Genomic DNA, 15854 nt, shown 5'->3' with positions numbered 1-15854 from the left:
TAAAATTTGTCAGTTTGAAGAGTTCAGTGTGACTCTAAATCATGATCAACTGGTGGCTGAGATGTGAACTTTTCAATACACATCTTTGTTTATGCCGCTTTATAGCAGCTGTGGTGGATTATCATGTTCCAATAGAGATGATTCTACCGCTTCAATATGCGATAGTCTCTAGTATCTTTGTATATTAAGCTGTCAGTAATTATAATGGCTTTCACAATTGACATTTTGTTTCCTTGTCATTGAACTCAGATCAAGAGCATCAAGAGGCATTTAAAACGAGCATAACATTTAATCGTCTTCCGGACTGTGTGCATTGATCAGATAGATCTAGTCATGCTTGAATCAACAGGCACTTTAAATAAGGAGCTCTTCCAGAGCTTTTGAATAGAATATGGATACCAAATTTACACTGATTTTTCGAATGTAATCGGACTTTGGCTAGAAACTCATACCAGAGAGGAAACTAAAGGGTTTGTTGCTGTTTGATCTAAAGAACTTTGTTATGTTAAGTTTATATTTTGAGATGGCATGAGCTGCCTGTGATGATATCAAACAAGCTACTCTCATCTCATTGACAAAGATCTGTTCCTAAAGCAACCAAATACAATGTTGACCTAAATTTTTACAGTTTGATCGTGGTGATTGAGGATTGCATTCCATCGTAGGACATACTGACCAGACTGAGCGGCAGTACTTCCAAACTCGCAATATCCTTCTTATCAGCTTCGAAAATATTGATTATCTTTATGTAGTAGGAAGCATTTTGTCAGCCAAAATTGGTTAAATCTCCGGCTGTTTGTTTTCTCACAATCTTGGTCTATTTCCGACTTGTTTAATCTATCTTGTCCTATTTCACTATGTAAAGTGTCATGATCATCCTATACACCCTTAAGCTTCCTAAGAGTACTTTTCAAGGCGCATTAAATGGTACTAATTATAAGAAATTATTTGAACAAGCTTAATGAGCAATATGAGAAAATATGAAATGAGGTTTTTGGCTAGAATATTGAGATTTTACATGTAAAAATCTCGCAAACAGAGTTTCAAGTGTTGCTTTAGGTCGATACGTTCAATTTGATTTAATATATGTCATAGCAAAAGTCTTCATTTTGGACGTCAAAAACGCGATCGTTTGATTTTCGATGAAAATCATGAGGGGCATCTCATGGTTTTTGGGTGATCTTGGTCGATGATGTTTAGGTCCCAAAAAAGTTGAGCAGAGGTATCAGGAAGTGAGTGCTAGATGAAGGCGATGGTTTGGTACTACTCTGCTGACCTAAAACGGCTTCTAGCGAGAAAACACAGTTCAAATTCGTCTAAAGTATGGTGTACTTTGCATGCTTTCGGGTAGTAAGAAGCAATTCAAATATGTTATCTGCCCGCATCTGCGCTGTTCCCATTAATACTAACGTGGAGCATCGTAGAAGAAGCAGATCTAGAGTTACAGGTTAGTTTGGAGGTTTCAAAATGAGGGTAGACAGCTGAAAGGTTTATCAGAAGAGTCTTCTATCAGTTAGTTCGTTGTCAATTAGAAGTCGAAGTATAATTTCTTTCTCCCTCCTTTTTATTTCTCAAAATTCGTCATATTACAACAGGAAATGTCAGGAGGTATAGCGAATGAATTGTGCGCGAACTACCGATGCAGCAAGGAAGGTTACTACAAACAGACAAGGGGACTTTATATATTAGAGTGCCTAAACTCTCGCATCAACAAAGAGGTGCAAGAATACGCAGCAAAATACATGCGAGATACAAGCGATAGAAAGATCTAAAGAAGCAGCAAGCCATCTTGGTACAATTATTATCAGGGTTCTGAACTATTGTAGTCGAACTCAAGCAAAGTCCATTGACATCTGGGACCTTTTAACAGGGAAAAACGAAGGGTCTACGATCAAGACGGTTTCTGGGTCGTATACGAATCTGAGGCTGGCCATCACAAGATTAAGGCTGTTGGAGATAGAGGAAAGATACATCAGGATGTCAAAAGTCAGACGGATGTTGGTGGCCTGTTAACAACAGTGAATTACTAATGAAATGGTCCAATGATCCAGACAATGTGCGGTGCACTGATCATTTTGCTATTTAGGAAGGCAGAACAAAGAAACCCAAAGACATGTAGGGATATAATTATAGTAAAGTTTATGGTTTTATTCATTTTTTTTTTTGTTGAGTTTGAGGGCAAAAAAAAAAAAAAAAAAAAAAAAAAAGAAATAATCAAGCAATGATTCTGTGACCAGACAAAAAAGTTGAAGAGATGCTAAACATTGATGATAAAAGTAGATATATACAAGAGTGGGATTTTTTTTTCATAGATAAAGGGAGGGTTCATAAAAGGATTTAAACAGTGACATTATGTTTTTGCATACGGTGTCTCACCATGGCATCTTTTCTGCTGAATGTTGATGGACATTGGTCACAGGCATAAGCACGTTCACCATTGTGCACAGTGGAGATGTGTCTTGTCAGGTCGTGTTTACGGTCAAAAAACTTTTGGCATAAGTTGCAAGGGAAGTCTTTACGTCTATTCTTGTCGTGAGTCTTGATGTGAGTACCCAAATTGTAGCGACGGTTGAATGTAGCATGGCATATATCGCATTCGAACTTGCGTTGGTCTTGGTCATTGCTAGAGGCAATCTTGATGCGCTTGTTCTTGTTGACAATGGAATCGTTGTTCTTGCGTTTTTTTGATACAATTTCCTTTTGTTCAATGGCAGGTTGCTGATGCACCACAACTTCAGGGACAACGTTGACTTCATCAAAGAAACAGTCGTCAAAACAATCATCAAACAAATTGCTGGCGTCAAGGTCTTGAGTAGGATTGGCGTTGTAAGAAAAGGACACATCTTGGTCGTCGGAAGGAAGGGGAGGGAAGAGGAAATCAGAGGATTCGTCATGACAGGATGTGGCGGCTGTTGTTTGCACATTGTCATTCATGCTATTCAGCAATAACTGAGATGGGTCACCATTGAATGTATCAAGAGTGTTCAGCAACTCGGGAGAGACATCAGAAGAGTTGATGGTGGGAGTGGGAGCAAACAAGTCGGCGGTTGAGATAGCAGGAGTGCCATTGCTGTTATCTTGCCAGGATATGTCGTTCTTCAAATAGCTGGCGACCTGAACGTCATCTTGGTTATCAATGGTATTAATATTACCAAAAGATTGATTGATATTATTATTGATATAAGGTGAATAGAAAGGTGAATTCTGCATGTGAGCCAAGCTAGGAGTAAACACAGAGGCAGGTGTAAAAGGTGTATTCATACAAGAATGATCTAAGAAGGGAGTATTCATCATTGGAGATTCAGCAGCTACCACAGCAGCAGCAGCAGGAGTTAAATCGCCAATGAAGGTAGATAATGAATTTGATTGTTGATGAATATTGTCAGATGCTGATAAGGCAGAAGACTTTTCAATGGCATTGACTAGAGCGTTGTATTCTAAAATCAGTTCACATGCTTCTACAAACTCTGATTTTCTTCTAGGTTGAAACTCACCATTGAGGCCATTCCAGACTTGTTCAAAGTCGAATTGCTTAGCAGTAGAGGAAGAAGCGGTAGATTCCATCTTCACGGCAGTAGTAGAGGGTTCGAATAGGAAATCGTGCAATTCTTGAAAGTTGAAATTGGGGGTAGTCATTTTAGATGATGTGGATGATGATGCGAGTGAATGAAAATTAGAAATTATATAATTTGATGAATAAATAATGAGATAGTCTGTTTCCTCTTTAAACAGATAAAATAAGGGTATAAGAAAATGATTTTTTTACAAAAAGAAAGAGGGAGAGTTTTTTGAGCTTCTACCTTTTATACCGCAGCATTTCCAAAGGATATTGCGCAGCAATCTTCCATTTGTGAAACTACAGTATGAGTCACAATCCCGCGATCCTGTTCAATGTTGTTGTCCCTGGCGATGGGTGCGTCTCATCATTTGACGTTTTGATCTGCCCTGATTCTATGTGGTTGCCATGGCAACTGAGCTGTCCCTTCTATTGAGGATGTGCATTTCTCATTTGATGTAATTTCTCGCAGCAATCTCTATTTTCAAGCTTATGATTGACTGAAATCAAACGCAATGTGATATCTTTGGATATAAACAGATCTTCATTCGCCCTCATATTTAATAGTATGGTCCAGATGGATATCAAACGTGAAATATATCTCTCCAATTTGATGGGGCTTTCTCTCACATTTCGTTGTAAAAAAAGCGATTAAAAGGAAATGGAAGAAATTTCTAAAATAGGACGAGTAAATCGGTGGCTCTAAAAGTGTTGCAATATTCCATTTTTAACACGATGCACAAAGAAAGTTGTCCTTTATCTAAAAACTCCCTTGTTTGCTCTTGCTTGAGCAATTAGGCCAGAACACCTGGTTCTAAATATAACCTTTTGTCGTGCATTTCTCACTCTCTTTTGTTTTTTTCGAAATGGAAATGATGTGGTCAAATTGGATTAGTAACCATTTTAAAGAACAGTTTCCCAGAGTGGAAAATGGCTGGTGGAAAGTTTAATCAAGTGTAACGAATCTGATTGCTGTAACACGCAATAGCGCTGACGATTGAAATACATTAGGACCTAGCATCAATCAACCAAATCCTTTCGTTATTGACATGCACTAGCACTACTATACAATACCTTCACTATATATACTGGAAAACTATGTTTTTAAAAAATAGACAAGCAAATCACGTTCTTTCAAATAAAATTCTAAAGAATTGAGAGCTGGACAAAGATGAGCAAAATCACCGGAGAAGCCGACAACGGGAAGGGGATTTGGGGGGTTTACCGTAGCGAAGCAAACGTGCAAAACTTATGACAACTAAGTATCTAATCCAACATCCAGTAGCATTGATCTATATGAGGGCTTGATCGCAGCGAAGCGAAGTTTCAAAACCTTAGTGTTCAAGCAGCAAATTCGGTTACTCTTTTCCATTATTATCAAGCTTACCAGCAACATAGCGCATCAAAATTTGCATAAATCAGCTTTACCAAACCCAATATGCCTCCTACTCGAACTAAAAATTGCTCAAGCTACAGAACTGTCTTTCCAGTAAATTGCAGCTACCAAAGATGTGATCCACGCCGTGTAAATAAATTCTATAAAGCAATACATAACCAAATTTGACAGTTTTCAAGCCTTTATATCTTAACATGTAGGCCTTTATGAGTCACCAGAATGATGCCAAACAATTGTACTTGAGTAGTAGTAACTTTCTGACACTTTTGCTCAACTTTTTGAAGACCTAAAAAACATGGCCAAAAATCGACCAAAAAGCATGAGGGGTACCTCATGCTTTTCACCGAAAATCATGGCTTTCTCCGCTAAAGATCACAATTTAGGTGAAAAAGGCAGGACCACCAACTTTGGTGGCTCTACGCTGGATTCCAGCCATAATCCAGGCAACAATATGTTTACATATGCTTCATTCTTCAAGGATATCAACTCGCAAAAGAGAACTCCATTCAAGATCACCCCTTCCATTTCTAATAATGGTGTTATCGGCAAAGCTCTTGACTTCACGTCCACCTTCGTTGAAGCCCAGGATGATTTCTCTCTGATCATCGACTGTGTACAGTTCGTCGGCATGCACTTCAAGGAGAAATCGTTATCAAGCTGTCTCCGTGAACAATATCCCAAAGGTCTTGGTATTCGACACCGTGTGGTTGGCAAGAATCACAAAGTCATTGAAATCAACTTCCCCACAGAAGAGGATTGTATGGAAGCCTTGCAGAAAGAGTTTATTCTCCAAGGTGCAACTATCCAAGTCAACAAGACCCTGGACAAGCATGCCAACATCTTTCGAGTTAGCATTTCGGCCATTCCTTACAAGCCGGTGGAGGTACTCCAACCTCTGTTGATCAAAGCCTTTGAAGAATATGGTGATATCCTCAATGTCGGGCTCTGCCACTCCAAGGATGGGGATTGGTTCACTGGACGCGGCTTCGTCACCCTTAATATCGACAAATCCAAACATTATGCAGCCGAGTTGAAGCCTCAGGTCGCACTTGATGGCTCGCAGGAGAATCTCCGCTTGACATGGGCAAACATGCAACCCATCTGTTCGGATTGCCATACCGATGATCACGTCAAGGCTGACTGTCCTAGGAAGAAAAGGAAGGCCTGCCATAAATGCGGTAGCCTTGAGCATCTGATTGCTACTTGCCCCCAGGCTTACTGGAATAGGAAGAAGGACCAACCATCCCAAGACCGTCGCCGTCGCAATTCTGACACCCAGGGGAACCCTCCCGCTCCAAAGCCTACTGGAAGAGAAATTGATCTTCTAGAGCTAATGCAAGTACCCAAGCCGAAGTACCTTAACAAACAGAAGGCAACGACTAGAGGCGAATCCTCTATGGACACCAGTGACACGGAATCGGTTGCATCCGCGGCATCTTCTGAACCTGTGCAAGACGTTCCTATGCAAGCGATTCAGGAGACAATCGAGCCTCATGGCACAGAGGTTATCACTGAAACTTCTAGCACAGAGGTTCCTGCTGACTCTTCAAACAGCGAAGCTCTCAAGGATGACAAACTGGGTGCAACCCAGGAGGATCAATCGGCCAACCAGCCTGTCGCGCCAAGCTCTGACGAATCTGAATACGAAGACACCAGTAGTACTGGAGAGGAGGACTCGGACAGTCTCACCACAGCTAACTTCAGGAATCGTTACAATCTTCGTGATGTCAGACCACCGGTCTCCAGCCGTAAGGATGATACAACGCCTGAGACATCCCACAAGAGGAATGCAATGGATTCCACCCCCATGGGATCGGATGAAGAAGGACATGCCAAGAAGCTCTTCAAGCAACAAGAGCCTCATGGCACGGCGGATGCAGCGTATGGCGCCTCATCAACAACCACTTCATTATAAACTAATGATTGGGACAACACAAACTAAAAATGTCAATATTAGGATAGGTTCCATCAACTGCAGGAACCTCTACAAACAATACAACATCGCTGCTACCAACAGCTTTATACGGCATCTCAAAGGAGAACTATGCAATATTTTACTATGTCAAGAAACTAATGCTCAATCACACTCCTTCGAAAGCATCACCACCAACTTTAAGTACCAATTCCAGTACCACCAAGCTATATGGACCACTCATTGTGGAATAATCAACTTTAATCAAGCTCTAAATTTACAACAATTGCACGTTTTCAACGAAGGAAGGGGTATCTTAGCCAAAATCTCACTCGTTGACAACAATATGCCACCCATCTATATACTTAATATCTATGCACATGCAGACGATTATAGAGCCAGAAACCGTTTTTTTGGCCAAATCACCAGCCACCTCAAAAGCATGCCTGAAATCATCCCTTCATTGATCATAGCTGGCGATATGAACTACAGTTTCGACACCACCACATACCATCATACTCACCGTGCAGGGAAACCCAAGCAGTTTGCCGATTTCTTGAACACCCACTTTTCCGATTGTCTCAATCCAAAGAATGAACCTCATGCGTATACCTTTCGGCGTGGGTCCACCATGTCGACCATCGACTATATGTTTGCAGGCCACGACATAGCCTCCAAAATGAGTGATGCCACTAACTCGTTTATCAGGCCAGATTGGACAGACCATGCTCTCTTGACCAAAACATATACTACTGGATTGACTAACTGCGGTAAAGGACTTTGGCGAGCGAACCCTCACCTCGCCAAGAACCATAAGTATCGACAGAAACTAGACGACGAGCTTAGAACATTTGTTGCGGTGAAACTCGACAGCTCTCTGTCTGCTCAAGAAAAGTGGGATCTTATTAAAAAGAAGGCCAAACAGGTTACTATTCAGTTCACCAGAACACACGATCATTGGAGGAAGGCTAGAATCAAGACACTGCAAAGTGAAAGGAACAATTTGATACGACGCTACAGACATGACACTACTTGCTTGAGGCTACTGTTGCAGGATGTGGAGAACGAGCTAGCCAAGTTGCAACAGGAAATCGTGGATATTCAGCTTCTTAAGGCCGGGAAACGATGGCTTGAAAATAGTGAAAAGTCGCCTGGATACATAAAGCAGACCAGTAAACAACGCCTTGATCAGCGAACCATCCCCAACTTGAAGCACCCTCGTACTGGGGTCGACTGTCTCGACACTGCCTCCAAGCTGAACGCCGCAGAACGATTCTACCAGAAACTGTACACCGAAGAACGGATAGACTCTACCTGCCTGAACAAAATGCTGGACTACATCGACACCACTCTGTCAGCCGACGACGCCAACCAGATCACCGCATTAATAGACTACGACGACATTCTGCTAGGGTCTGCTCGAACTCCCAAAGAAAGCAGCCCAGGATTAGATGGTATCGGGTATGAAATCTTATATCTCATTATATCTCACCCTAGCTGCCGAGACATCGTGCACCAAGTATTTAATGACGCTATCCAGCACGCCAAATTTCCCAAATCATGGCAGGAATCTTGTATTATCCTTCTGTTTAAGAAAGGGGACCGGAGCGATCTCGCCAATTATCGCCCCATCACATTGATTGCGGCCGACTGCAAAGTCTTTACTCGTATTATGAACTCTCGTGTCATACCAGTAGCCAACAAACTCATCAACCCATATCAATGCGGCTTCTTGTCAGGTCGATATATCGGTGATCACGGCATGTCTCTCAGGGTAATTATGGATAACGCTTCATCCGCCAGCTGGCGAAATGCAACCAACTTTGTCGAATACACTGGAATCATGCTGGACAACGCCAAAGCATATGACAGAGTCCACCCCCAGTATCTCTCACAAGTACTGTTGAAGTTTGGATTTCCACCACAATTCGTCGCCTGCATCCTCAACCTGTTTTTCGATAACTTCATCCATGTCAACATCAACGGTTTTCTGACGAAACCTATCGCACAACGACGAGGCATTCGGCAAGGTGATAGCATCTCACCTGTCCTATTCAATCTAGCTATTGAACCGTTCCTCTTATCCATCATCAACAACACTGCAATCTCAGGCTATAGTCTTCAGCACACCAAACTACCCAAAAATGTGCAGATCCCGTGGGTGTCTCCTGCTCCCGTTAAGGTCTTAGCTTATGCGGATGATGTTCTCACGTATGTAAAATCTCATTCAGAACTAACTGAACTCCAAAGAAGACTTAAGACGTACAACCGGGCCTCCAATGCCAAGATTAACTATGACAAGTCAGTGGCATTTCCCTTGCACGGCGGTAGCATGAAAGGGTCTGAAGGCCTCAGAGTCCAAGATCACATCATCAACCGGCTCAAGATGAAATGGTATGACAGCCACTCTCCCGGGTATATCAAATATTTGGGGTACCCCATCTGGTTCTCCAACCATCAACGCGATGTATATGTGTCTGAACTCCTTGGTAAAGTCAAAGCGGCGGTGACGATATATAGTCAACGGAATGTGTCTCTGTACGGTAAAGCCAACATCGCCAACAATATGATCCTATCAAAATTATGGCACGTCATTCGCATTGTATCGCTACCTCTGGATGTCTTGAAGCAACTGAAGTCCATTATATACCAATTCGTGATGTCTGGCCTCTTCCCGCCACTGAAAGGAAACTCATTTTTCCTACCGCGAGATCAAGGCGGCCTAGGATTGATTGACATTGGAGCTCAACAGCATGCTCTTCAGTTTCGTTATATCAAGGTGCTCCTTCAAGGAAACAAGGGTTCGGTCCCGGACTTTACCTACCAGCTCCTGACCAACGCTCTCCGCCTAGCCCATGACACACCCGACCATGTAGTGCCCCTCTTCTTTAAAGCAGCGAGATACAAGAACACGCTGAATGGGTTCCACCCATTCCACTCAATTTTCGGTGCCATGGACATTTGCCGCCAACGAAGCTCACTGTGTATTGATTGGCAACGGAGGCCAAGCGCGCTGACCATCCTGAGTCTCCCCCTCACTGCAATCTTCACCTTCGATGAAAATTTGGAAGAACTTGAATTTCTACAGTGTGAAACCGCCAAAACCAGCAAAGTCCAGGAATTTTTCAAATACAATTCGGAGCAAGCCATGTTTCAACTTGTTCCCAAGTCCACATGTAGCAAGAGAAACACCTGGCTCAAGCTTGAAAAAGCCCTCCTACGACAAGAGTTGCATTATCAACCATTCGTACACAACAACAGCACTGAAGATGGTATCGACCTGAGACCATTTGCCGCATCACTTCGCTTCCAACAACTATCGATCCTTCAGCTCTCAAACAAAAACGTTCGTTTCATCATGCAGTCATTGGACACATTAGACGTTGGCCGCCACTTCAACAACAACATCTCCAAAAAGCAATGGACAGCCTTCTATAAAAACGACATGCACTACTCGGCTCGTAATCTGTGGTACCGGATGCTCCATCAGCAATCCCCTAATAAGCTCGCCCTCTTCCAAAGACACTTGCCCAATTTAGAGTCTGATCACTGCGATCTATGCAACGAAGTAGAAGATGCCAAACATCTTCTAATTAGCTGTGCTCACAAGATCGATGTATGGAACTCCACCTTCAATGAGTTCCTCAGCTATCCCAAAAATGCTGACCCTCGCCTCGTCTACAACAACATTATGCTCCTCAAACTAGAACGCTATCTCATATACAGCTACGATATGCAGTTCACTATATATGACTTCTTCGCCACTATTATGCGTATGATTTGGAGAAATCACTTCCAACAGCTCTACAATTATATACCTTTTGATCCCTCTGTAGTATGCCGCCAAATCCGCGCCGAATTGATAAGATTGTCAAATCTTAGGAAACTCTAAATAGCTTATATATGGCACGTCACTTTGTTTACATACACTTGTCCATCCCTTGATGCGTTTAATTTATTTCTAATAAATCAAATATCATCCAAAAAAAAAAAAAAAAAAAAACTTTTCACCGAAAATCAAACGATCGCATTTTTTTACCTTGAAAATGAAGACTTTTACTATGGTATGTATTGGATCAAAATGTTTCTCTCGATCCAAAGCAGCCTCTGAAACCACTTTTATGAGGTTTTCGTATGTAAAATTTCGACTTTTTGATTAAAAACCTCTTTTCATATTTTCGTAAATCACTCGATAAGTTCAGTCAAAATATTTATTACAGTTAGCCCCATCGGAAGCGCCTTGAAAAGTACTTCAAGAGTGAATTAGGAAGCATAGGATGAGCATCACAGCTTATATAGTCGAACATCTTAAAATAGATTAAAGAAGTCGAAAAAAGACGAAATCTGTCCAATCTTGAACAAAAATAATATGCTGCGTTTCAGCTTATTTTGACTGTGGCAATGCTGCTAGCTGACCTAAATGCCTTTCTGTGGATGACAATGATGATTGCGATGTTGATTAAATGGGGACCATGGAATTGAAAGGACAATTGCTTAGCGCAAGTACTTTTTTTGGGGAGCTTTGCTTCATAAAGGTGTCTTTTGCAATGAAAATATCTCAAAAAAGTCGCTGTAGATCTTACGTAAGTCCTGTATTTACTTATGGCCAGCTTCATGTCGCCATCTTATTATGAGCATCAGCAGCAGCGAATAATATGACAATTCTATTATCAGAAAACGCCGACATCGAGCGTAGCGAGATAGATCGGGTAGTATATATATTGTGTAAATGCGTAAAAGCTTGACCATGTACAGATGCAGTGAACATTCATCCACAATTTTATTTACAGAACTTTTTTCATTATGTCAGGATAATATATACGAATGCTTTTACGTTTGTTTCTTATCACTAGTCTTTTTGGTTACATTGAAGGGCACCAAATTCTTTACATCTGTGCCCAACTGAGTCCAAGTAATCTCTCCTGGAGCAGCAGTGGAGGTCGCCGTCTCCTGCTCTCTCATTTGAGCCCTCTTTAAATATTCTGGTGAATCCAAATAATCCTTCAATTCTTCGTAATTGTAAATGTTTGCCTTGTAGAACATGTGAAGGAAACCGCCAAGCACGGGTATCAAACTGAATATAAAGTCAATAGCAATGTTGAGCAGCATGTGCATGAACAACCATAATGGAATACCAAATGTTGTAGACAAATAGACTTGATACAATGAGAACAGACCACCCATAGAACCACCAACAACAGGAATGAAACCTAGAATAGAATCAAGACCTAATGGAATAGGCGAGTGAGGTACAGCGTTATCCAACCACATGGCAATTCTCTGAATCTTCTTTAACAATTTGGTTCTCTTGCGATCTGTCATTTTAGCTGTTGGTAGCGTTTGGTTGAGATAGGGAACATTGGCTGTGTATTTTCGGAATTGGCTGGAGCCTTGAACACGAACAGTTTCCACAACTTCAGGTATATGCACCTTTTCAGCTAGTTTTCCTTTAAAGTAATTCATTTTGTGATGTATATAGAGATCAGAGATATCTAAATGATAAAATTTCATGCCACTTTATATACCCACCAAACCTTTTTACGCTTACATGACATCATAATGGCATTCGCTTGGTATATCGTCATTTTGGAGTGATTATTTGTGCACTGATGTCAGTTTTCTCTTTGCCATTGGACGATCATTGCTAAATTTGTCTACACTGATAAAACCCAAGTTTTATTGCTTTTACTTAAAAATATGAAACCCTTATGAAAACTAATTTGTTGATCGCTCCAGAGCGTATTTCAGAAGCTGATATTCCAATTCATGACGAGAAATTACTGGATACTCCTGCCAGAATGCATCAATTTCCGCTTGATTTGTTACTCCACCCTGCATGAGAAGTAAATGTCTGCTATTATCATTTTCAATGCTGATTCTTTTACCTCCATCAATCGAATAATGAATTTTCGACGAACAATAGACAACTCGAAAGATCTGATCAGGTGCAAACCACAATCATTCATATTATGCTGTTGTGGAATTTTGTGTTGGTATATTTCAGGTATCTTTCTAAGCGGCGAGTTCGCTTCCACAAGGTGAAAGCTTTTAATAAACTCAATTACAAGTTCGGCCTCGGCTCTTCTGTCTACATTCAACGAATCCATGATATAAATTAGAGATCTATGATGCAAAATGTTATATAAACCGTATGCACACTCTCATTATTATACAAATTTACCTCGTTTTTCCAGGGAAAACCACAGCAATCAAGAACCAATGATAACTAATTCATGATTAGTAACATGCTTAACCAAGATGCCAAATCATACTTTTGACACACTGGTATGAGCCAAGTGCGGCTCTGACGAATCTTCTTGCTGCTTATCCACGCTTTCGTCTCATTATATATATCCATACCCTTCCTAAAAATCCTTGTCAGTAGCGATCCAAAGATACGCATTCACAGAATCCAATACTTTACGATTTAGCTGATTTGAGTCTTGTAAAGAAGAAACTACTCGATACAAATATATAATCGCTGCATCGGTATTTATCCTCAATTGTCTTTAATGAAAAGTCGATGATAGTGTCGTTAAGCCAATTTCCAGGTTGTAATGTTTGTAAGTCTCGATTAGTTAGTGATATCCTGTTTGTTGTGGTATGCAAGACCTCATGGTCTTCATTGTGAGTGTCTGTAACTTCTTTACTGTTATCATCTTCTTCATTATCAGAGAGTATAATCGTTGTAGGTGGTGTGGTAGGTGGTGATGGCAGTGGAAATGCTCCAGGCATTCCTTCATTTGCTTCGCTTGCCTTGTCTTTTTGTCGGTTTTTCTTCTTGTTCTTCCTACTGTTTCTTCTCTTCTTTTTCACTTCTTTCACTGGACCTTCTCCTGCTTCGCTTTTCCTTTTACTGTTTTTCCCCTCGACCATACCCTATAGTACATGCTTAATTTTTTCCTGAATGAGAGTTCAGCTTGATAAACATACCTTGAAGTAATCGTATATAGATTCCATAAAGACAACTGTTTGAAAGAAAATTCTCCCAAACATGCCTCCTTTTTTCGAGGAACCTTATTAAAATCCTCAAAGAGCAGCGGTCACACAAACAGTGGGTGAAGGCTGCTGTTATCTGCATTGCATTTCTCATTGATCCTGGTCAAAACTACACTGTGAAACGCTTGGAAATTTTCCCTTACAATTTTTCTTTAGTTTTCTCAATGAATCTTATAATGACTTTGGTAATTCAGGCTAAAGCGACCTTGATTTTTCTAACTCACTTTTGATTAGGTCACAAAAGCTCATTGCTTTGACATCATAGCAGTAGAAATACCGACTATTGTTGCATTGAACACGTTAAACTCAAATATAATGTCTCCTTTTGTAGTGAGACGTACACTGGAGGTTTTTTTTTGGAATAAAGAGTGATCTGGTAGAGGTGCACTTGCGATATTATGCCTTTTGATTCTACCATTTTTTGTCATCCAAATTTTAATGTCCAAAAGGAGCTTCATATGGTCCATTTATTTGAGCGTATAGATACTCAGCCTATATAATGTACTGATATCTTGTTAAAGGAAAACAACGATCATTAACTAACAAACAAGTATTCAAATGCCAAACGTTCTGCTATATTTTATTACGAATCCTAATAATTTGACGGTAAAGGTCACTCTACTGCACCGCATATTATCTCACGCAGCTTTTTGGCTTTTTTAATAGCTATCTCAATTGATGTCTCTAACTTGTTCTATATGTGAAAATCAGGCTTGAGAGGACTAGATGAGCATTATCATAGCTGTAGCCCTATATTTCCAAATATGGTGGATAGTTGACAGCTAAATTCCGCTCAGGGCGATATTTTAATTGGATAATGCAATAGGATAGATTGGAGTAAAGGTGTTCAAATTTTGCTGAATTTACCCTTCAAAATAGTTCAAGATAAGTCGGCCTATTACTCATTTTGAACATAAAAGCTGTGATCATATAATAATTTAGCACATCTCTTAAAGTATTTTTTTGGAATAATCCTGCAACAGAAGTTACAGTTGCTACATTATACGAATTCTCACAACTACTTGTTTCATTTCTTGCTTATTTGCACGTGTATACACAAACTCTGTCAATCTTCTGGCATATACAGTTCTCTGCGTGATTTTTTATATTGGATTTATGCAAACGAAGAGAAAGGGTAACGTTATATGCACAGAAGACTCATACTCTTGTCTACAACAATAACATATTTGTTAACGTTACGAAGTAAAATTTCATGAACATAATGAAAGACCAACGGACGGAAAAGTTTATTTATGAATGTAGATGCGGCTATATAATTCATAGCAGAAAATCAATTTCAATGCTGAATTAATGAGAATATAATAGACCTGTATTATAGTGTATGAAAACAACAGGCTTATTTAAGCCAACTTCCAGGTGATATCAGCAACACCCTTACCCTTGCTACCGCAGACACGTTCAAAGAGGACAGGAGTCAAATCAAGATCACCATGGCTACATTCAGGACAAGCATCCAAGATAGTAGCCTTAGTAGTACCCTTGGGACCAGTGATTTCAATTTCTTTGCCACACCAGTCAGAGTCCTCGGACATCTTGCCATATTGAGGTGCGTTGAGAGCAACAATTTCAGAGTCATCGCTGATCTTCTTACCACTACAGGCAGCTTGAGTACCACCATTCTTCTTGGGAGAATACCAAGTGGCAGTACCACTGTAAGACTTTTCATCATCATTGTCATCATCACTCTTCTTGCTCTTCTTTAAGACGGGAGCAGCGAAATCATTGACAGCAACATCATTAGTAGACTCGACAGGAGCAGCAGCAACCATAGCGGAGAAGACGGCGGCAATGGCCATGAGAGAAGGAACAAATTGGAGTTGCATGATTGATGATATAAGAAGAGGGATATATGCAAAGACGACCTGCGCTTATTGATTGTTAAAGGAAGAAGAAAGACAGGGAACTGGAGAAATATGGACCTCTTATATACTTAAATCACACAAAGGAAAATGCTACACCATTTGAAACCA

At 40.6% G+C, this 15854-nt stretch overlaps 6 protein-coding genes across 6 annotated transcripts; 2 read left to right on the top strand and 4 right to left on the bottom strand.

Annotated features, from left to right (window-relative positions):
- Positions 1-2337: 2337 nt before the first annotated feature.
- Positions 2338-3636, bottom strand: ATC70_005769 (uncharacterized protein; the record flags this gene model as incomplete). The annotated part of the gene is made up of 1 exon (XM_064825052.1): positions 2338-3636. The coding sequence occupies one exon, from the start codon at positions 3634-3636 to the stop codon at positions 2338-2340; it is 1299 nt and encodes a 432-aa protein (XP_064680429.1).
- A 1668-nt stretch (positions 3637-5304) lies between these two features.
- Positions 5305-6867, top strand: ATC70_005768 (uncharacterized protein; the record flags this gene model as incomplete). The annotated part of the gene is made up of 1 exon (XM_064825051.1): positions 5305-6867. The coding sequence occupies one exon, from the start codon at positions 5305-5307 to the stop codon at positions 6865-6867; it is 1563 nt and encodes a 520-aa protein (XP_064680428.1).
- A 439-nt stretch (positions 6868-7306) lies between these two features.
- ATC70_005767 (uncharacterized protein) lies at positions 7307-10756 on the top strand (the record flags this gene model as incomplete). Its single annotated transcript, XM_064825050.1, has 1 exon — positions 7307-10756. The coding sequence occupies one exon, from the start codon at positions 7307-7309 to the stop codon at positions 10754-10756; it is 3450 nt and encodes a 1149-aa protein (XP_064680427.1).
- A 938-nt stretch (positions 10757-11694) lies between these two features.
- Positions 11695-12327, bottom strand: ATC70_005766 (uncharacterized protein; the record flags this gene model as incomplete). The annotated part of the gene is made up of 1 exon (XM_064825049.1): positions 11695-12327. One exon carries the CDS (start codon positions 12325-12327, stop codon positions 11695-11697), a length of 633 nt encoding a protein of 210 aa, XP_064680426.1.
- Positions 12328-13284: 957 nt separating this feature from the next.
- Positions 13285-13740, bottom strand: ATC70_005765 (uncharacterized protein; the record flags this gene model as incomplete). Its single annotated transcript, XM_064825048.1, has 1 exon — positions 13285-13740. One exon carries the CDS (start codon positions 13738-13740, stop codon positions 13285-13287), a length of 456 nt encoding a protein of 151 aa, XP_064680425.1.
- A 1484-nt stretch (positions 13741-15224) lies between these two features.
- On the bottom strand, positions 15225-15707 carry NAG1_3 (Glucosamine-6-phosphate isomerase (Glucosamine-6-phosphate deaminase) (GNPDA) (GlcN6P deaminase); the record flags this gene model as incomplete). The annotated part of the gene is made up of 1 exon (XM_064825047.1): positions 15225-15707. The coding sequence occupies one exon, from the start codon at positions 15705-15707 to the stop codon at positions 15225-15227; it is 483 nt and encodes a 160-aa protein (XP_064680424.1).
- Between the last annotated feature and the right edge of the window lie 147 nt (positions 15708-15854).

The sequence above is a fragment of the Mucor velutinosus genome (assembly GCF_035048745.1).
Source record: "Mucor velutinosus strain NIH1002 chromosome Unknown tig00001544, whole genome shotgun sequence".
Taxonomy (NCBI): Eukaryota; Fungi; Mucoromycota; class Mucoromycetes; order Mucorales; family Mucoraceae; genus Mucor; species Mucor velutinosus.
This window is presented reverse-complemented; position numbering and strand designations above follow the sequence as displayed.